At 34.8% G+C, this 23485-nt stretch overlaps 1 protein-coding gene across 11 annotated transcripts in view; it reads left to right on the top strand.

The window, feature by feature from the left end:
• Positions 1-30: 30 nt before the first annotated feature.
• The window catches only part of Cyld (CYLD lysine 63 deubiquitinase), a 65689-nt gene continuing 42234 nt past the window's right edge, over positions 31-23485 (top strand). For 3 of the 11 annotated variants that reach the window (XM_048792214.1, XM_048792213.1, XM_048792208.1), the window contains exons 1-4: positions 32-475; positions 6445-7097; positions 8540-8842; positions 11067-11172. In XM_048792214.1, the coding sequence (XP_048648171.1) occupies positions 6594-7097; positions 8540-8842; positions 11067-11172 (913 nt within the window). In that variant the 5' untranslated portion in view covers positions 32-475; positions 6445-6593. Of the gene's footprint in view, positions 476-6444; positions 7098-8539; positions 8843-11066; positions 11173-23485 lie in introns of all 11 variants that reach the window. The other 8 variants (XM_015488746.2, XM_015488744.2, XM_048792212.1 and 5 more) reach the window with 5 other exon arrangements.

Genomic DNA, 23485 nt, shown 5'->3' with positions numbered 1-23485 from the left:
AGCCCGAGACAGCCGGGCCCACGGGGTGCTGAGCCCGCTGACGTCAGCCCGGGCTCCCCGCCACCCACCCCCAGCCTTCCCGGAGGGCTCCCGAGTCGTGGGAGCGTGGTCGCCGCCGCCGGGACCTGGGGAGAGGAGAGGGCTTGGAGTGGGAGCAGCGCAGGACTCAGACTCCCTCTTTGGACTCCTCCCCATTTACAGACGAGGAAACTGAGGCACGGGCCTCTGGCTGGCTCCCTAAGGCCCTAGTTGGCCCCGAGAGCCCCGGGTTTTAATATCTCACGTCCGTGCTGTGGGGCGTATGGATCTGTGGTATTGGGGGTATTTGTAGCTTGGGTCCAGGAAGAGCAGTGGGGATTCTGGCCTCGTTAATGGCGTGTCCTGCGTTTTCTTTCAGTTTTTGCCTTTCCAGGGTGAGGATGGTTTTGCACAACTCGGAGTTCTTTAGTTGAAAGCTTGTGCCCTGTTGAGACAGGTATAATTTCTTCCTGTTTTTCTTTGGATGGTTTTATTAAGGTTCTCTGGGGGGGGGGGCGAAATCGTGAAGTCTTGAAGGAAGATGGTGTTCTTGAGTTTGGTGCTCAGCTGGGTCAGCTGCCAGGTTATTCATGTACTTGGCATCTTTTTCTATTCCACCCCTTGGCATTTGCATGTTTTAGGATGGTTGTCATCTTTCAGCCACCAAGCCTGTAGCCTTGCAGTCTCCCAGCCTCCACCATCCTTTCCACCTCCCTCTTCCTGATTTTCCCTGAAAAGTTGTGTCCTTAGCTAAGGAGCATTCATACCTTCCTTTTGAATTGGGGATAATTATGGATCTTAATAACATTGTTCATTTTGCAATCATTGGCTTTCAGAGAAAAACCCAGGCCTCAAGAGGGTGTGCATTCAAGTGTCGATTTCTTATGCACCCCCTCATGCCCTGATAGGTTGAATGGCTCTAAGAATTTAGCCTGCAGGTCCCCACTGGGTAGTGGGTGGATTTAAACTAGAACAGTACAAAGACAAAGTGATTTGCTGAAATTTTTATTTAAGTTCATATGCTCTGAATGTTAATATTGCCTAGAACATTTTCTTAATGTTCTGCTGCAAAAATATAAGGCTTTCTTACAAATAAGCTTGTTTTGGGTGGTAACTTTGGTGACAAGCTGATAAGGCAAGGGCACTTGTTATATAAAAGAAAGACCAGCAGCAATGGTTTCTGTGGTCTGGCATGCCTAAGCTGTGGTTCCCATTTGATTTAAGGAAGAAGAGAGAAGGGAGTGTTTACACTATTCACTGTTTGTTCCTGATTTTTACAGTATGATCTTAAATTTGTTGGGAGATTTTAATATCGATGCAGAGTTTAAGAGCGTCATATGTGGTGTGAGGTTCTTGGAAGCTGGTTTCAAATGAACCTCAAAACAACTTGTTTCATAATTGTGAAAATTACCTTATTTGTTTCTACCTTATTTGTAACAATGAAGTGGAGTAAAAGTTGATCTTGACTTCCCTTATCTAGAGAATTAGTGATGTTCTAGACCAAAAAAATCACTAAGTGGTCCAACTCTTGAATGTTTTTCTTTTGTTTAACCTGAAGAAGCTTTGAATAATTAAACAGTTAGGTTGAGGAAATGGCATTTTGGCTTGAACTCTTATCACTTTGTCTGGGCCCTGGAGGTTCAGAGATGAAGGAATTGGGGAATTCACATTTTGGGAGTTCAGTGGCTAGGTTTAATTCTAGTGAGACAGCAGTGTTCCTTGTCCTTATGACTTGAATATTCAGATGCAAGAGTCAGATGTTTTTTGTAACCTTGTAAGACCCACCTGTTTTAGGGACTGTGTGCTTGTGTCACATATTAATCTATGAGAAAAATTAAAACCAATCAAGTCTTTTTACTGTTCTTGGAATCTCTGCATTTAGGAATATATAAATTCTCTGTTTAGGAACATAACAACTTGTTCCTTTAGTGAGCGTTGTTCTTTCTTAAAATGGTAATCATTGTAGCTACCTAGGAGCATTTGAAAAAGGCTCACATGTCCTCTTTCTCGGGTGTTCATGCTGATCTTCCTATCTCTTTGCCATTTATAATTAAGGGCAGTATTTGATATTCTAATTTGTATTTTGATTTAGATAGCTTCCTGTAGTTTTTGGAACAAACAGGGTATCACAGGAGATGGCAGAGTTCTTGAATTACACCTGTCTCTGTAAGGTTCTTCTGAAAGGTATAACCTGATAACTTGAAAATGCAAATGACATTGTATCTTCTAGATAGGTTAACCACTGTCAGTTTTATGTAGATAATGATCATTTGTGCTTATGTGTTGCTCATAGAACTTGATAATTCTTTAATAATTTTATGTAAGACTTATTTCTTGATCATCTCCTTTTCGTTTCATTCATAGGAAATTGACTAATATTTGTGCTTTTCAACCCTCAACTTGGTTTAATGATTTTGTCTTAATACAGTTAAATGCCCTTCATTATGAATCTAGACCATCAACAAGCTCAGATAACCAGATATGATTTCAAATCTATATGACACTGAGTTGTTACCTTCAGTGTTCTCGAAAGAAAGGCCTTCTGTTCAGCACCGTTTGGGTCTTAAATATACTACTGTATTCCAATTCTTTGATAATCTTCATTCAGTACTTACAGTAATTATCAGAATATTCATGGTCTGGTCACTCAGTTATTGAGCCTGAAATATGATAGTATTTAGATGAGTCATTTTTCTTTATTCACCCTCACAGTGATTCTGCTTATAAAGTATTAAACAAGAGCACACAAATGAAAATTGCACTGCCCCTTCACTTCCCTACCCCATCCCCAATTTTGAGTTTGGCTGTGTTTTTGCCCTGTGTTGCCTTAGTGCTTCTGTGACCTTTACTTAAAGGCAGAAGCTGAATAAAATGATATGACTTATTGAAGGCAGTCATCCTATCTCAAATCTTCTGTATTTGTCAGTGTCTAATACAGTACTGTGTGCATCAAAATACTAAACCCACAAGCTAACCTTCTTGAATGACAAAATCTCATTTACAAGTGTGATTTAAATCTTTCCCTTGATTCAGGCAAGGTTTATTGCTTGGCGTTCTTAAACTTTATTTAACTATTGTGCATAGCCTAGTGAAAGAATGTTGGCATTGTATTCGTTACTACAGTAGGAGGGAATATGTATTGGCATATTTCTGTTGTAATGCTTTTTTTTTTTTAAGAGAGAGAGATAGAGGAGAGAGAGAGAGAGAAATTTTTTAGTTTTTCGGCGGACACAACATCTTTGTTTGTATGTGGTGCTGAGGATCGAACCCGGGCCTCACGCATGCCAGGCGAGCACACTACTGCTTGAGCCACATACCAGCCCCTGTTGTAATACTTATGTAGTATTTTGAGAATATCAATGATCATCATGTATACCTTTAGGCCAGAGCCTTAATAAGCTTTCCCATTCAACTTTCTCTGTCATTTGCAATAATGATAATCAATTTTTTAATACTATAGTTTCAAACCTTTTCTTAATGTATTTTTTCTAAAAGAGGAAAGGCACATGCTTTTTATTTTTGGATAATGTGTTTTGAATATTTTATAACTTTTGCTTTGACTCTTCTAATTGTCTGCTATGCTGTTATTTAGTCTAAGTTCATACCCACTTGTGCTATTGCAAGTTAGCAAAAAACTTACCACTTCTTGTGTAGTTTGCTTTAAAAAATGGTACTTGAAAACTACTTTTGCCCTCAACTTTTTAATAAACTGAGTAGTCATGTCAATTTTTATTGGGGACGCTCTTAAATGATTTGCAAATATCAATTTTATAATCAAATTGATTTAAAATATAGTGTTCTCATTCATTACATATAATAATTTATTTTGCTTTGATTTTTTTTGGCACGGATGGTTTTTATTTTAAATTGTGACATGAATTTTTTTAAGCTAAGAGACTCAAATTAATTGGAGTTATTGGCATATAAGTGAAAAGATCAGAGGAAGTTTCTGATTTTAATATTTGAAGGTAACCATTTTTAGAAATTAAAAAAGTATTTCTTTTGAAAATAGAATTGACTTATCTTTAAAAAAAATGTAACACCCCTCTCCCCCCCACACACACACACAATTTAAATACATTTTTAAAAAAATATTTATTTATTTTTTTTTAGTTTTCGGCAGACACAACATCTTTGTTTGTATGTGGTGCTGAGGATCGAACCCAGGCCTCACGCATGCCAGGCAAGCGCGCTACCGCTTGAGCCACATCCCCAGCCCCTTAAATACATTTTTAAAAGAACCAGAACAACAGCTCACTACTTTGGAGGTGCTTTTTGACTACTTTAACCTTCTAAGAGCAATCAAAATAATATCTTTGCAATAAAACCTGTGCATTTTACTCCTAAAGATCCTTTCAGAATTTGTGTATTCTTTTTGTTTTTGGTGCTTTTTTTTTTTTTTTTTTTAACATACAGACATATCTCATCATCTGGCTTCTCAGAACTGATGAGAAGCAGTAAGTTGGAAAGCAACAAGGCTGTAAAAGGAGTCAAATGTGTACTACAGGAAACCACAGAAAATGGCTGGATTCCAAGAGAGAACTGTAGATCTATAGAAAGCGAGCAAGTGGGCACAGAAGTATGATGTTGATGTAGAGCCTTTTAACAAAGTAACAAACAGCCTTCCATATTGAGAGTCACACACAATAATTTATATTTCTAATGACGATTCACTGGTCAAGAAAAAAAACACCAATTTCCTTGTTGAAAAGTGCTGACATTTGAAAAGCAATTTAGTGAAAACAAGCCAACACTTCATTTTGGTACTCTAAAGGCATAGAGACAAATAAAGGGGATGGATAGCTGCTTGGGCAGCCCTTTAAGGGATTTTGTTTATACGGTGCCAATAGTGAGGTGTCCACAGGTATCTTATATAAGTGGCAGATGTAAATTGATTCCATTCCTGCTGAAGTAGACAGTGCCCTCAAGTGGAATTAAAGCAAGTACATTACAAAAGAAGAAGAAAAAAAGAGGAGAACCACTTGATGCCACCTTTGCTTCTGTCTTCACTTTTTGTTGTACAAGTGCCACAGTAATTTTGATGTGACGGGGCACTAGCCTTTTACTTGTCCTGGATAACCTGCAAGTCTCATTTTGACTTAGAGAGGAACAGACGTGCAAAAACTTCACCAGGATGAAGTACTGCATTACTTAACAATGCTTTCTAAAAGAAATGTTACTCTGTATATAGATTGTTTCACTGTGAAATGATTAAACTTAAATTGGTTCTTTAGTTTTAGGAGCATTTATTTTTTAATTGCAAGAATAAAATGGAGAAATTCAATAGTGCTATCAATTGCTGCTGTTAGCCAGAATAATGGAAATAGACACCTCCATCTCAAAGGAGGATGAAATAAGTACTGTATTTAGAAACCAAATAGCCACATTATTTATGTGACAGAGAATAGGAACTGTTGTTTTCAGCAAAATAATTCAAATAAGGAAATACAGTCCTCAGTTTGAATTAATGAAATTATGTAGTTTTTAACCATTAGTTAAAGTAGATTTGAGAAGGAGTCTTTTTAATTGTGAAAGATGGTTATCTTTGTAAAATTTTAAATGAAAATTTGAAGTCAAAGAAGAAATCCTTGTATGATTGTGGCAAAAAACACTTCATATTTGATAGAAACATCTGCAATTCAATATCATTATAGTGCAATTTTATCTCTTTGTTATATAGTACAAATTTTGATGCTACAGAATTTATTTTTAAGATAGTTTTAATATAATAAAACTATAATATCTGTTATTTGGGACTGTGAGAAATAAAATGATGACTATGATTAAAATGATTAGCATTTGCTTGTCTAAGAACAAAATGTACAAGATTAAGGAAATGAAATTGAGTCAGAGGTAAAATGTTCCATTATCAAAATAGAGCATGCACATAAGAGAATTGTGGTTGAAGTTTCAGAATGTGATATATTTTTATTGATAAAAGATGGTCAGTACTAGAATGTATAACTTTTAATTTAAACTGTGTATTCAGAAATGAGAGCCATTTATTTATTTATTTATTTATTGTGTGTTTTGCTCAAAAAGGCAGCTTATCCTTTTAAGTTAGGCAGAATCCATTAAAAATGTTACCTTTTAAAGTGTAAAAATTCAGAATACGTATATGAGGCTAACCTTTAAAATTTTGGCTAGAATTTGATTTTATAAATTTTAGAGCCTTGGAAATAATCATTATTGAATTATTTTTGAAGGTACTTTACAATTATATTTCCTTAAATATGCAGCTATAGTAGATACCAGTATATATGTCTTTTAGCTATTTTTGGAGATTGTTCATTTGTGTGTGTGTGTGTGTGTGTGTGTGTGTGTGTTTACTTAGTCAGATGAGACTTTAAAGCCTTTGATTTTAATTAGTTTAAATTCATTTTAATTCCTGGAGAATGAAATCTATTTATTTTGCTTGTTCACTAGGCATTTTGATTTGCTGTCTTTTTACAGCATGGACACCAAATTGCTAAACACATACTTTGGGACTGCCAGTGAATTTATCTTTTGCGATTTTATGACAAACTTACTAGTGGTTCATTTTTTTGAGTTCATGTTCTGAAGTTACTATCACAATGAGTTCAGGCTTATGGAGCCAAGAAAAAGTTACTTCGCCCTACTGGGAAGAGCGGATTTTTTATTTGCTTCTCCAAGAATGCAGTGTCACAGACAAACAGACACAGAAGCTCCTTAAAGTACCAAAGGGGAGCATAGGACAGTATATCCAAGACCGCTCTGTGGGGCACTCAAGGGTTCCTTCTGCAAAAGCCAAGAAAAATCAGATTGGATTAAAAATTCTAGAGCAACCTCATGCAATTCTCTTTGTTGATGAAAAGGATGTTGTAGAAATAAACGAAAAATTCACAGAGTTACTGTTGGCAATTACCAACTGTGAGGAAAGGCTCAGCCTGTTTAAAAACAGAAGCCGGCTGAGTAAAGGCCTCCAGGTGGACGTGGGCTGCCCTGTGAAAGTACAGCTGAGGTCTGGGGAAGAGAAGTTCCCAGGAGTCGTGCGCTTCAGAGGACCCTTGCTAGCAGAGAGGACAGTGTCAGGCATATTCTTTGGAGTAGAATTGCTGGTAAGTTTGATTTTAGTGGGCTGCATGTGTATGTTTGTGTGTCTGTATGTATTTGTATGCATATATATGTTTTTACTCCTTTAAGCACAAAGTAAGTTTTCCTAGAAGTGTTCTCTGATTTTTTAAAAAAATATTTATTTTTTAGTTATAGGTGGACACAATATCTTTATTTTATTTTTTTGTGGTGCTGAGGATCGAACCTGGTGCCTCATGCATCGTAGGCGAGCGCTATACCTCTGAGCCACAACCCCAGCCCAGTGTTCTCTGATTTTAATATTCACTGGATTACTTTATTTTTTTGTTCTTGTGGTGCTGGGAATTTAACCTAGGATCTCATGTATGCAAGGCAAGTGCTCTACCATGGAGCTATGCCCCCAGCCCCAGGACTAATTTTTAATGATGAATTGAGATAATGTAGATGATGCTTGGAAACTTGGAAACTGTATATGACAATATGATCATAATTATAGACTTTCTATATCTTTGAGATTTTAACATTATTTATATTAAAATTAACTTCAATTGTAATTAATCATTTTAAAGCATGTTAATTATCTTGTGACATTATCATCTACAGGTTTCTCAGTTCTTCTTAATCTGTGCTACTAAATAATGACAATTTAGATATAAGATTTTTTAATAAGTTGCAGCAATTTAAACTTGCTTATAGTTGTCCCTGATAATAACTGTGAGAATTATTTTGGAATTTATTTTTATTGGACAGAAACCTAATGACTCTGTGAATGTTTTCAAACTTAATTTTCAAGAACTTAAATATCAATGTCATTTTGATATTCTTGTGAATAAAATTTCATGCCTTATTTGCTTCTTTTTAAATTTTTTAATTTGTTCTAGTTATTTATACATGACAGTATAAATGCATTCACATTTTGCCCTATTTGCTTCTTGATTTAATTTTTTAAGTAGTGAAACAGGAATCTGAATGCCAGTTAAGCCATATACTACCTGGATTTCCAGGTTGCTTACTTAGTCAATCTAGGTAACTTCTCTAAATCTGCTTCCTCATCTATATAATGTACATAATTTGTAGTGTCTTTGTGATGTATTGATATAGGACTTAGCACAGTGGCTATCATATGGTGAGTGATCAATAAATAAACTAATGTTGCTAATAAGGTCAAAATCTCTTTTTATGACAAAACTAATGTTTGAATCACAATGTAGACTCCATTCTAGCTTTTTTCCCAATCCAATTATGATTTGTAATCATCAGGTAATTTTATTTCAGCGTCAGATGTAGCTGCTTACATTTTAAACATCCTAAGTCCAATAGCAACAGTTAATTTATATTTCTTATTATCTGTGTCATTTAGAATTTTTCCAAATATCTCTGAAATCCCTAGGGTAGATCTTTTTTGCTGTAGATTATCTTTCTATATTTAACTGTCTATCTTAAAAATAATCTCTCTCTTAAAAACTAGGAAGAAGGTCGTGGTCAAGGTTTCACTGATGGGGTGTATCAAGGGAAACAGCTTTTTCAGTGTGATGAAGACTGTGGTGTGTTTGTGGCGCTGGACAAGCTAGAAATCATAGAAGATGATGATAATGGACTGGAAAGTGATTATGCAGGCCCTGTGGACACCATGCAGGTTGAACTTCCCCCTTTGGAAATAAACTCCAGAGTTTCTTTGAAGGTTGGAGAAACTATAGAATCCGGAACAGTTATATTCTGTGATGTTTTGCCAGGAAAAGAGAGCTTAGGATATTTTGTTGGTGTGGACATGGTAAGAAAATTTTGCATTATATTACCATTATGAACGTATGTATTAGTTTTATGATTAATTTTGGTACAAATTGAACACTTTAAATGTTTAAAATGTACTAATTTGGTTTACTGTAAAAGACACATTTGAATTCATCTTAGGTAAAGAAACATTGAAAAAAGACAGGAATCTGAATATAGAATTACATTTACTCTTTTTCTGATTTGCATAAACTTGAATAGTATTCTTAATTTTTGAATTTGCCTTATTATAGCTATACAGTAGACAAAAAGACAAAAGAAACCTAAAACAACAATAGCAAAAAACCCTGACTCCCCCACCCAACACCAAATACATTATGTGATGTATTTTGAAAAGTTTTTTTTTGAAATATATGTTTTCTTTTTGTAGTATTTTACAAATTTTATTGGCTAGTCTGATTTTTATGGTAATATAAAAATAATGGTTTATAGGAAATACCTGAGTAGGAAAAAGGCCATGCTTCTTTAGAGGAGAAGACAATTGGAGTACTCTCATAGGAAATCACTCATTAATTTTTTTTATTGTGGCAAAATGTGTGACAAATAATTTATCTTTTTAGCTGCCTTTAAATGTACAGTTTATTGGCAATAAGTGTATCCTCATTATACCATCTTATTCACTTCCAGAACTTTATTACCATTCCAAACTGAAACTCTATACCTATTAAATCAATTGTCTACACTCTCCTTACCACCTGTTAACTGCTCTTCTTTCTTTCTCCACGAATTTACTTGTTTTAGGTACTGCACAGAAGTGGAATCATATAATATTTGTCCTTTTGTTTGTATCACTCATTTGAATGTTACCTTATAATCATAATTGTTAATAATGATACATTCCAGTGTGGCAAGTTGAATTATACCTGTGGCATAAAGAGAATGAGAATAGAAAGGCTGGGAACATTTTTATCATAGATGGGAAATATGGGCAAATTTTTGTTAGGTACAAAGAATGAGATTCATGCAGGATTACAAAACCTGAGGATGAATTAGGAGAGGATGTGAGTAATAGACTCTGTACTCACGATGGGACTGTTTTTAGTAGTCATTTGGATGTTTTTAGTAATCTGTTATCTGTTCAGGTATAATCTGAATAGGATGGTAGAATGTGAATGTTCTAGCATGAGTGTCTATTTATCTTGTGCTTGGAAATTCTAGGAAATGCTCTTTGATATTCATTAGTTAGTACTAAATAAACATTTGCTGAACTCTTAACTATGTGAAGATAGAACCAATGTAAAACTTGTGGGTTTCTCAAGATAGCTAACTATAAATAACTTCTTTCAACCATAGTCCTTAAATTTTAATTCAGTATTTTAGAGAAGAAATGGTAGACTGAGTGGAGGAAAGGTGGAGGAAGAGACCACTAGTCACTGGTGTTAGGCTTCAGGTTGTTTGGCCTAGGCCCGAAACTTGGCAAAAGTCACTTAGGCCTTGCCCTCCTTAGATGGTATCTATAGATCATCTGGCTTACCCAGGGCAGGCTGCCTAGAGGTATGTCCTGCCGCTCTTCCTGTTTCTTCTGTCCATCCCCCAGTTAGCTTGTTCAGGTGTTGGTTCCTTGAGAGGAAGGTTATGGTCAATACAACTTTCTTTAATATTTCTATTTCCAGGGTCATTTTAGCACACTGTACACATTGGTGCTCAGGGCAATTGTCTGGCCAGTCTATCAGTGTAGCTTCATGAATAGTGCTCTAGTAGTTGGTGCTATTTTGATGTATAATATTAAATAGAAAAATATTCATTTTGGAGAAAATTTTGCAGACCCATATATGACAGAAGAACAATTAAAAATAGACTTTCTGCATACAGAAAAGCAGACCGTAGTTCAAACTGATTTGGTGCTCAGGGAATTATAGGGATAGGTTTCTGATGAAATAATGTTTTATTAATTATTTTTTTCTATGGAAACACTATCTTTTAAAACCCCAGATGGGTGTTATTCCACAGACTTGTATTTATTGTCCAGCAAAGTATGAAAAAACACTTTCAATTATTTGTTCATCTCTGTGTTTACTATAACTTACTTGTTATTGGTTCTTATTTTCCCAAACAAAAAAGCCTTAGTACTAAGGCAATTATTTCTAATATATATGTATATTTTCTTTGAAGCCAATAGTTAAATTTACCAAAGTAAGATATTTTGGAGGATTTTTTTATGGAAAATAGACTTTCATATTTTATATTATTTGTGTAATTTCTAGGATAACCCTATTGGCAACTGGGATGGAAAATTTGATGGAGTACAGCTTTGTAGTTTTGCAAGTGTGGAAAGTACGATTCTTTTGCACATCAATGATATCATCCCAGGTATGTTTTCTTGATGTTTAATACATTTACAAGCTAGAGTTTCTAACATGTATTTTGTTATGAGAACTTAAATATACACTTCAAGATGCATGTTTTGAATTTTACTTTTATACTATAGAATCTCCTTTCTTACCCCCTAATGAAAACAATAAAAAAATTTATTTCCAGAAGTATGTGAGTGTGGGGTGACATTTATATATTATTTTTTACTTTTTTATCTTCTGGAGGAAAAATCCCTTTCTGATAATTAGAAGATTCAGGAAACACAATAAACTACAATGTGTTGGAGTAAGATGTTAGTTTAAATTGGAAGCCTTTAAGCAGAAATTGGTTATCTCATCTCATCTAATATAATGTGGAGAAGATTCTTGCTGAAGATCCTTTCTAGTTTTGATGTGGTATCATATCATACTTCATGATTGTAGTCAGAAACAAATTTCTCAACTTTTCATCTTTTAAAAAAAGTCCTAAGAACCTTTATTTTGTCTCAGACACGTAGCAGCTAATGGCAGGGGTCAGGTAGTTGAAAGATTCCTAGTGAAGCAACATTAATAGTACCATCCATTCTTGTTCGTAGAATTCCCAGTGATGGGGTAGTGCAGAAAAACTAACAGACAATCAGAGGTGGTGATGTTTTATTGAGCATTCTACCACTATGAATTAAATGTCTGAAAGACTGCAGATAGACTATAGACAGGCATGTGCCACTCTGAATTAGATGACCTATATACTCTTAAATTCTTGACAACTTATAAGGTAGGTCTTAATGATCCCCATTTTGCTGATTAAAAAGATCCCCCCCAAACCTGGAGCTCAAGTATGACTAAGAATGTCTAAGATCAAAGTAAATGCTAGAGCCAGAATTCAAATCCAGGCCTGACTGATTATCAAGCAATGCTCTTTTCTTTTTTAATATATTTTTAAATTTGTTCTAATTAGTTACACATGACAGTAGAACGTATTTTAGCACATCATGCATAAATGGAGTGTAACTTCTCATTCGTCTGGGGGTACATGATGGAGTTACACGGTCATGTGATCATACATGCTCATAGGGTAATAAGGACTGATTCATTCTACTATCTTTCCTACTCCCTGCCCCCTCCCCTCCCTTCAAGCAGTGTTCTTTTCAGCACTTCCCCAACCCCAATTCTCTGTGTATTCTTTTGATGTGAAGACCTGCTTAGAAAACCATACTTCTCAGTCTCTCATACTTTTTCCATGGAGACTCAGTGTCTCTAATTCTATAAGAGTGGGATTTTTACTGTAGTAAGGATCACAACTGAGCTGGCAAACTAAATTTTTTTCTTGTAGTATTTTTCTATTATTATTAATTTTGACACTGAACATTTTTTTTTGTTTCCTACAGGTCATTTTAGGTCCTCGGTTTCTTGTTTTGTAAAAATGAAAAGCTAATACTAGATGAAACTTAAATTTTCTTCTAGCCTATATGGTGTGCTCTTCCTGTTTTCCTGTTGGTGTGCAAGTCATAAGTGCTTGTTTTACAAAGTTAGAAAATACTTTCTACTTTAGCTTTATCGCAAGAGTACATTAATTTCATTGGAGTATGAGAGTCGGATGATAGCTTTGTTTTGATTTTGCTTGGGAAAAGTCTAACATGGCATACTTTGCTTTTCTTGATTTCTTTAAAATTAGCTCTTTATTTCTTGCAAATTAGATTCCTTGCTATTTATTTGTTTCCCTTTGGAAACCATGGTTTATATTCAGAGGAAAGCACACATGTGCTTTATATTTTACTTAGTAATATTGAATTCACTTTTTCATGCCTATTAATAGCATGATAAGTTACGTTTTATGAATTGAAATCCTTTTTATATAACGAATGCTTATTGTTTAAAAAGCAGTACTATAAAAGATCATTCATTCAGTTATTATGAAGCCCTTGCTTAGGCTTCTTTTGGATGTTGGATGTGTAGTAGGAAGCAAAAATTCTTCTCACAGGGAGCTTTCATTCTAGCAAGTGGAGACAGACAATAAATAAGTAAAATATAGGTCAATTAGGTGGTGGTGAGGCCGAAGAATTATAACAAGGTTAGGGGAGGAATGGGCTGGGAATGGGATTCTTCTGTTTCATACAGAATGGTCCCAGTGGACCTCTCTAATGTGACATTTGAATTCTTGATATGAAAGAAATTGGAGTGCCAATCATGGTGCGCACATTCATATATCTTTAATTCAGGAGGCCGAGGCAGGAGGATTGCAAGCTCAAACCCAGTTCCAGAAACTTATTGAGGCCCTAAGCAACTTATCAAAACCCTGTCTCAAAATAAAATGGACTGTCGATGTGGCTCAGTGGAAGTGCCCCTGGATTCAATCCCTGGTGTGTGCGCGCGCACACACACACACACACACACACACATTAAAAAAGAAAGAAAGAGAGAGAGAGAGAGAGAGAGAGAGAGAGAGAGAGAGAGAGAAAGAAAGAAAGAAAGAAAGAAAGAAAGAAAGAAAGAAAGAAAGAAAGAAAGAAAGAAAGAAAGAAAGAAAGAAAGAAAGAAAGAAAGAAAGAAAAAAAGAAAAAGAAATTGGGGAATGAGCATGCAGGTGGATTCCAAGGGGTAGGGCCACGGCCACAGCCAGCCTGGGCAATTTGAGCAATAACAAAGAGTTCCTTGTGATTGCAGCCGACTTTGTGAGGGGGAGACTGACAGCAGAGAGTGAGAGCTGGACAGGTGGGCAGTGGGCTGTGGGATGGAGTCTTGGCCTGTACCCTTGGGGAGATGAAAGCCATATGTGGGTTTTTAGCAAAGGATACTTTGTCTAATTTACATTTTTAAATGACCACTCTGGGGTCCCATCTTAAGAATGGACTATGTGGAAGACAGACACAGGGGAACCCAGAAGGAGACTTATGCAGTTATTCACCTGCGAGATGGTGGTGGCACGAGCTGCTGTAGTCTGAAGTCTGATAAAGTGGGTGAGAACTGCGTGGATTTTGGATGTAGTTTGAAGAGAGCTAACAAGATCTGTAGATGCTTTGGATGGGGGGTGTGAGGGAAATTGACATGAATTCAAGATGATTCCAAGGTTTGGACCCAGCACCTAGAAGGCTATAGAGGCCATATACTGAGGTGGGAAGGACAGCAGGAAGGAGCAGGAGTGTGTGTGTGTGTGTGTGTGTGTGTGTGTTTGTGGGGGTGTTAGGGGTATTGATAGTTCATTCACTGTCACTGTTTCAGATTATATGTTTTTGAAATTAGGATTTTGTTTTGAATATAAAACATACCTATTAAATAATTTGAGTTGAATGTTTCTATTAATATCATAAGAACACTTCTTTAATTCTTTTGTAAGGATGGGTATAGTGCTATTTTTTTATATTTGAAAAACATTTTGTAGAATTTATTTGCAAAAGGGTATGTAAAACATGTATCAATAATAAATAATGAACATTTCTGTAACTTGGCATCCAGGTTAAGAAAGAGGACTTATATGTATGTCAAGAAGTACACATGTATCTTTCTCTCATACTAACAGTATGCCCCTGGGGTAACTGCTGTTTAGATAATTGTTTTGTTAACCACTTCCTAGATTCCTTTACAGTTTTATCATATCTCTATGCCAAAATAGTACATTGTTTCATGCTTGTTTTTGAACTTAATATAAATAGAATCATATCTACAATTATTTGCATAATTTACTTAAATTGTATTTTGAGATTACTTTCTGTGGTGAGGGTATTGATAGTTCATTCACTGTCACTGTTTCAAATTATATTTCATTGGGAGGAGATCCCACAATATAGTGAACCATTATAATATTAATGTTTGGATTTTGGGTTATTTCCACATTTTCTTCCACACTTGGTACTAATTAAAAATTTTGCCAGTCTTGATAGCTGAGTAATGGTATCTCAAGGTGATTTTAAAATGTAGTTCATTGATTACAATTCCCTATCAAGTTATTGAAACAATTTTAATGAGAAATACATTCACATATCTCAAGTTTTAAAAAGCACAGTAAATTATCTTGTTTCCTTTTTTATCTCTTTAATCCCAATTGCCCTCTCCCTCATCCCTTGCATCCCACAGGTACTGTTTCTTTATGTATGTGTGTGTGTGTGTGTACACACACACACACACACACACATATACATACATACACACACATATACATACACACACATACATATATTTTCTTATTTCTCATTCTATTTTAATATAAAAAGCATCCTAGGTATTAGGTACTAGTATGCTTTATTCTAATTTCATATTTTAGAGTTCTTTGTATATCTGAATAGAGAGGTTCTTCTTATTTTTTAGAATATGTTTTCTATTGTGTGGAAAAATAATTCCATAATTGATTTAATCAGTTTCCTATTGATGGATATTGTGAAGTGTTTTTAACTTTATACTATTGTAAACAATGCTTCAGCCACTTTGGACGTATGTGTTTCCACATGTGCTGGCATATAGATTCCCATATGTTTGTTTATGATGAAAGGGTGCCTGTTTTTGTATTATTGTAGATATTGTTTTCAGTAATGGATATAAAAATTTATATTTATGCCAGGATATAAATACAAGGGTAACTTATAGCTTTTCTATGGGAGTATGATTGTTAACATTTTTGCAATTCGATAGGTGAAAAATATATTCCTATATAATTTTAAGTTACATATCTGAGTGATGTTGGACATCTTTTCATATAATGAAGGGCAATTTGTAATTCTCTTTAATTGTTCATTCATATCTGTTGTCAAATTTTATATTGGGCATTGGTCTTTTTTTCTCATTGGTTTCTTTTTGTTAGGGTGGTTCGCTTTTGAGATATGAGGTCTAAATGTTCCATTCCTCCATCCTATGTGTCATTTGTCTTTTTAAAAAAATCTATTTGTTTATCTAGTTAACCTTATTTGTTTTTTTTTCGTAACAAGATTTACTATTTTAACCATGTTTAAGCGTAGGATTCATTGATGCTTTAAGTACACTTATAAAGTTGCACAACCATCATCACTCTCTACATCCAGACTTTAATCCTCCCAAACAGAAACTCTTTGTCCTTTAAAAAACAACTCCCATTCCTCCCTCCCCTCAGCCTATGTTAACTTCTAATCTCTACCTCTGAATTTCTCAATATTTCTATTCTAGATACCTTATATAAGTGGAATCATACAATGTTTATTCTTTGAATCTGGCATATTTTGTTTTGGTGTTTTTTGCCATGCAAGATTTAAAAAATGTTTTTATGCAATTGGGTTTATCAATTGTGTTTTAAATTCTGGTTCTAAAGGAATTTCCCTATATTTTCTTCTAATACTCTTGTGGTTTTATTTTTTACATATGCATCTTTGACCCATCTTTATTTTATGTAGTGTGTGACATGAAATATGGATCTAATTTTTGTTTTTCTCTTCCAGATAAGTACCCAGTTGTCCCCAAATCATTTATTAAAAAGCCTATCTTCTCTACTAGTTTGAGCTGCCACTTTCATTATATAAATTGCTTACCAGCACATCAATACCACATTGTTTTCAGTGATGCTTTATTTTATATATTTATGTCAGTAAAGTTAGTCCCCTCTTCTTCCATTCTGAATTTTCCCATTCTACATTGTCTTATAAAAGTTTGATGGGTTGGCTTTTCACTTTTAAGTCTGCGTTCCACCTAGGTTTGATTTGTGTGGGCAAGGAGACACAGGGTCAGGTGCCCAATTTGGCCTGCCATGCTTGCTGCGTGGTTTTCCACTTACGTATGTATGGCTCTCTCTCGGGCTCTTCTTTCCCTACTTAAGCCTTCTGGCCTCATCATCATAGCTTTAGAAGAGATCTTGACACTTGGGAGAGTACCTTTCCTGTTTTTTTTTTCCCCTCTCTCTTTTGGACTTGGCTATTCATCATAAATTTAACTATCAACTGCTCAAATATTACAAGAGAGTTCTGTTATGATTTTGTTTGGAATTTAAATTAATCTATAGAACAATTTGAGGAAAATTGACATTTTTATCACCTTAAAACCTCTGATATATGAGCATTATATATCTTTTTATTTATTTAATTTTATTTTAGTAAAATTACAGTTTTCTTTAGGCGGGATTTTAAGCATTTTGATACATCATAAAGTAAAAACATTTATTCTTTTTGTTTTAACTTTTTTATTAGTGCATTATAGTATACATAATGGTGGGATTCATTGGGACATATTTATATATGCATTTAACATACTTTGGTCAGTTTTACTTTCAAGTACATGCCCTTCCTGTACTCCCCAATCTCCCACTCACCCCTACCTTTTTTGTCTCTAGCATCCATATATATTAGAAAAATATGTGATCCTTGACTTTCTGAATCTGGCTTATTTCATTTAGCTTAATGCCATGAACCATTTTTTTTCTTTAAATATTGACAAATACATACAAAAGATAATGACAAAAAGTAAGAATGTTTGGGTACTAAAATGGTTCAATTTAACAATTTTATATGATTAAAAGAAGTATCAAGCAAGGACAGAGAGTAATGCAAGGTAATGACCTTATTACTCAGGCTCAGAATAGTGCTAAGTGTCTTAGCAACAGAGTGGAGAAAGCTACTAGTCATGCTGCTGTCTTCCCCACCTACTGTACACCTTTGGAAAGATGCTTTTGCAGTAAAGATGCATACAGAAGAAAACACTTATTCTCATTCATGAATCATTACAGACTTCCATTTCTTTAGGTAGCTTCTCAAGTTTGTTTCACTTTCTTGAATGTGTGAGTTTATCAATTTCATCAAATTTAGGAACTTTAGGTCCATTATTTTTTCACATATTCTTCCATCCCACCTCCATGCCTCAGGAACTCAAATAATACATGTGTTAAGCCTCTTGAATTGTCCCAGCTCAATGATGCTCTCATTTTCTTTATAAAATTGTTTTCTCTCAGTGTTTCATTTTAGATTCTTTCCAATGTTATGGGTTTAAATACATTTCTCATGATTAATCTGCTGTTAACTCCAGTCTGTGTATTTTTGTTGGAGAAGATACTGCTAAGTGAATTAGCCAATTCCCCCAAAATAAATGCAGAATATTTTCTGATTCATAGTGGGGTAAGGAGGGGGAGCACAGGAAGAATAGACGAACTCTAGATAGGGAAGAGGGGTGAGAGGTTAAGGGATGGGGCAGGGGGTTAACAAGGATGGTGGACTGTAATAGATGACATTATCCAAAGTACATGTATGAAGTCACGAATTGGTGTCAACAGACTTTATATACAACCAGAGATATGAAAAATTGTGCTGTATATATGTAATAAGAATTATAATGCATTCTGCTGTCATTTATTTTTTAAAAACATCAATAAAAAGGATTGGAAAATAAAGTAAGACATTTTAAATAGTGTTTTTACTAATGCATAGAAATACAATTAATTTTTTTTAAAAAGATGGCTTTATTGAAAACTAATTCATGTATCTAAAATAGGTTCATTTAGTATACAATTTAGTATATTTCAATCTACAGATATGTGAAATCACTAATACAACTAGTTGTTTTGAGTACCAGGGATTGAACCCAGGGGTGCTTAACCACTGAGCCATATCCCCAGCCATTTTTATATTTTCTTTAGAGACAAGGTCTCACTGAGTTGCTTAGGGCTTCTCTAAGTTGCTGAGGCTGGCTCTGAACTCATGATCCTCCTGCCTCAGCCTTCCGAGCTGCTGGGATTACAGGCGCAAGCTACCACACCTGGCTAATACAGTTAATTTTAGAATTTAAAACATTTTCATCACCTTATTTTTTTAAAAAGTGTTTTTAGTCACCATTCTCCTAACCCTTTGTCCTTTTTAGTCCTAAGCAACCACCAGTCTACTTGTTTTTCTTTGTGTGTGTTGAAGATTTTCTGTTTGTACTATGTTTACAGCAACTTTATTATGAGATATGCCTATATTTTTCTTCATGTCTGTCTTACTTTTAATTTGATAAACTTCTTGAATTTGTAAGTTTATCTCTTTCAGAAAAATGAAAAAAATTTAGCCATTATGGCATCAAATATACTTTCTGTTCCATTAATCTTCTCTAATTTTATGACTTCAGTTAGAAACATATTAGAATTTTTTATGTTGTCCCTCAAGTCCTTGAGGTTGTGATAATTTTTCTCAAACTTTTTCTCTTTATTCAGATAATTTCTGTTGCTCCGTCTTTGATTTTACTGATTATCCTTCATTGTGATCAGTAACTCATCTGTTGCTATAACAATACCTGAGACTGGGTGTTTTATGAAGAAAATAGATTTATTTAACTCACAATTTTGGAGACTGGAAGTCCAAGATTGGGTGGCCAACTTGGTTTGGCCATTGGAGAGGGCCTCACAGCAGATGATATGTTTTGAGTGGTTGGAGAGGGAAAGGGAGAAATCACAGGATGAGATAGGAAGTCAGAGAACAAAGAGGGCCAGTCTTTCTCTTCTTATAACCAACCGCTTGTTCTGGTGAGAACTCACTTCATGAAACTATTATTAATATCTTTCAAGGGTGATGCCCCCAATGGCCTAATTGCTTCCACTGGGCTTCATCTCTCTTTTAAAGATTCCACCACCCTTCACTGCCATACTGGGGACCAATTTCCAGCTCATGAACCCCTGAGGAACACACTCAGACCCTATCCAAACCCTGTAGCATCATCCAGGGAATTATTATTTTTTTATGTACTGCATTTTTAAGTTTTCCAAAGTGCTTTAAACATTTTCTATTTGGTTTTATTTTGATTGTTTAAGTAATTTTTATTTCTTGGATCAGAGATTTTCCTTTTTCTCCTTTATTGTGAGCACACTTTTTCTTACACCCTGAGTTTAGTTACACTTGCTTCTTTAAGGTCCTTGGCTTGCTAATTCTAGCATTGAATCATCTATGGGTTGGTAGTCATTGTGATTTTTTTCTTTGGAGAACAAGGTACAGTTTCCCTTTATTTTATAGGTTGAACAATTTTGGATTATATCTGTGCTGATCCTTACTTCTAAATTTTGATTCTTCTCGTAATCTGCCTGCTGTTTTTTTCACTCAACAGTGCCTGAAAATAGTTGTTTTTATATGTGGTCGGTATTTATGTCTATTATCTATAGGGGAAATGGTCTAATAGGAACTCATTCTGTCATAGCAGTCATTTCTACATACTGTCCATTTTAGAATATGGAGACATTGATTCAAGAAAAAGGAAGGATTTCTTTGGGGGAGGTATGTTGATGTTTATGATCAGATTTTTATTATTTGAAATATTGCATTATTTTCACTGCATATTGAATTTTTGAGGTTTTTTGTTTTCCTTCTTGCTTTCGCATTAATAGAAAACCTTTTTAAGAAGAAGGTCCTTTTAGGTCTAAATCAGAACGTCTTACTGGGATGATTTTTGCCTGCAGGGACATCTGACAATGCCTGGAATCATTTTTGATTGTCAAATCATGGGATGATAGCACTCATATCTCATGAGTAGAGATGCTGCTAAATATCCTAAATACTCAGGGCAGCGCACACAACAGATAATGAATGATCTGGTCCAAAATGTTAGTAGAGCTAGGTTGAGATATCATGTCCTAAAAATATTCTGGGAGCTATACTAAGTTTATAATGCTAACTTGCTTGATGGCTGAGGGGAATCCCTTTTTTTTTCTTTCATTTTTTTAATATATTTTTTCAAGGCAAATAATTCTGACTAATATTTTTCTAGGATCATATAATTAAATTTCACTTTACTAACCAAATCAAGTATGTTCAAGAGTTCCTTTCTAATTCTTTGTGGTGTGTGTGGGGATGGTGGTAGGAAATGTCCAAAGGGTACTTATGAAAGCTCACAACCTTATGGCATTTTAGATTGAGTGTGGCTGTCCTTTTTATGTACTTTAATTGCATTTCTTTGAATTTTGCATTTTACCTCAGAATATAATTGAGTAATTTAGAAGACTGAGGAAATATTTAGTTTAATATTATCATTAAAGAAAGAAAGAGATACCCTATGAAGTAGGTTTATATATAATTAGTTGATTGTTTTTCTCAGTCTGCTGTAAAATAAGGATTTTAAAATATTTTTTAATTTGTTCTAATTCGTTATACATGGCAGTGAAATGCATCTGACACATCATACATAAAGTATAACATCTCATTCATCTGGTTGTACATGATGTAGAGTTATACAGATCGTGTAATTATATACGCACATAGGGTAATAATGTCCAATTCACTCTATTATCGTTCCTACCCTCGTACCCCTCCCCTCTATCTGGTCCAGAATACATCTCTTCTCCCCCCACCCCTTACTGTGAATTAGCATCTGCATATCAGAGAAAACATTTGGCCTTTGGTTCTTTGGGATTGGCTTATTTTCCTTAGCATAATATTCTCCAGTTCCATCCATTTAATAGTAAATGCCATAATTTCATTATTCTTTAAGGTTGAGTAATATAGTCTAAAGATTTGAAGTGCTTTTTTTCTTACTCCACTTCTTTATTTCTTCCTGAGTATTTTTTCCATTCTTAATTTGGTTTGATACCTAAATTATCTTGGGGTCTGTGGTAGCATTTGAAAAGAAAAAACTACCATTTCTATTTTTCTGTGAATGGATTGACAAGAAATTATTTTACTAGTACTTATCTTAAAAATTTATATTTTATTTAAATATTAGTGTAGAATTAAAATTTTAAAAAAATTAGCTTGGTGCTCTCTTGGGAGTCACTGTCAGGCCGACTGTGATCCTCTAGCCCTAGTTGTCATTGGCATCGTTGCTGGCTCCGAGCAGTGACTAGAGGAGAAGAGCGCATTTCCCTTTCTTTTAAAGCCTGATATTCATAAACCTTGAATAGGAGATAATTAAGAATGATACCAGCTTTTATAACATAATACATAAATTACACTTATTTGCAAACAAAATAAAGCTTGCAAATAGACTTTAAAAACTTAAGTTGTTTAAGTGAAAATTAATTTAGTTTATCTGAATGAGTCGTCTTCTCTGTTTCATATCATCATTAACACTCTTTTCTTGAGGGGGAAAAAAGAGTCACAGTGTCTCCTTTTAGTTCCTTAGTTTCTTTTTTTTTTTTTGCCCAATTGCCTTCATTTGTGGGACAAGATTAATATTATCAGCATCTAAGAAAGGCTCTTTTGGAGCAGTTGAACAGCTGGTGAGATTAGGGAGGGATTCTTCCCAGGCAGTTGCCTGTTACTGATGGCTCTGGATACCTTTGACTAAAAGATGCAGGCATCTTAAACCTGCTGTAAAACTGTTTCTCTCTTCATTGCTGTTTCAGATGGTTAAACACTATAGCACATCTAATTTGACATTATGTTCAGGTTTTTAGGGTTGTGATGAAGCATGTAAATTGATGCCACCCATAAATTAGACATTTCTGATTTTTGAGCTCAGCCTGAGACGTCTGTTCCAGTTGTGGGGGTTAGAGTGTGGTGCTGTTTATTTTTTATATTATACTATATAGTATATCCACTTAATCAATTTCTGTGTCATTCAACATTTGCATGTCTTTGCACTTTATGAGTCGTCTTTTCAAAACTTTTTTTTCTAACCAACTTTATCTGCTAAGATATAATTGACATACAGTGAACTGAACATATTTAAGGTATGCAGTTTGATAAACTCGGGCATATGTGTACACATGAGACCATCACCAGTCATGACAGTGGACACATTCACTGCCCCGCCGCCCCGCCTGCCTCCCCGACAGCCACTGAGCTTTCTCTCACTATGTGTTTGTTCATGTTTTCTAGAATTTTGTATAAGTGGCATAACTCAGATGTAGTTTGATTATTTCACTCAGCATAATTAGTTCTTCTTTCAAAAATTTTTATATATATGTATATTTATTTTTTAGTTGTTGATGAACCTTTATTTTATTCATTTATTTATATGTGGTGCTGAGAATTGAACCCAGTGCCTCACACATGCTAGGCAAGTGCTGTACCACTGAGCCACAACCCCAGCCCATAATTAGTTTTTGATTCATCTCCCTATTGTCCTTTTTATTGCAGATAAGTATTCCAGTTTTTTTTTAATTCATTGACTTGATGGACATTTGGGTTATTTCCAGTTTGGGGGCATTACGCACGTAATGCTGCTTTGAAAATTAGCATACAGATTTTTTTATGGACATATGCTTTCATTACTCTGTGTACATGTCTAGACATGAAATGGCTGAAGCTATTGTTGGTAATTGTTTAGCCTACAAAACAAAACATCAACAACAAAAAAAATCCCCCCAAACTGCAAACCTGCCATGATGTCTTTCCAAAGTGTTTGCGTTATTTTACATTCTCAGCAGCAGTGTACTAGAGTTCCATTTCTTCCACATTTCTTACTATAGTCTGTCTTTTAATTTTAGC

The sequence above is a fragment of the Marmota marmota genome, unplaced genomic scaffold (genome assembly GCF_001458135.2).
Source record: "Marmota marmota marmota unplaced genomic scaffold, marMar, whole genome shotgun sequence".
NCBI lineage: Eukaryota > Metazoa > Chordata > Mammalia > Rodentia > Sciuridae > Marmota > Marmota marmota.
The sequence above is the reverse complement of the archived record's forward strand: the minus strand, read 5'-3'. Positions and strand labels throughout refer to the sequence as shown.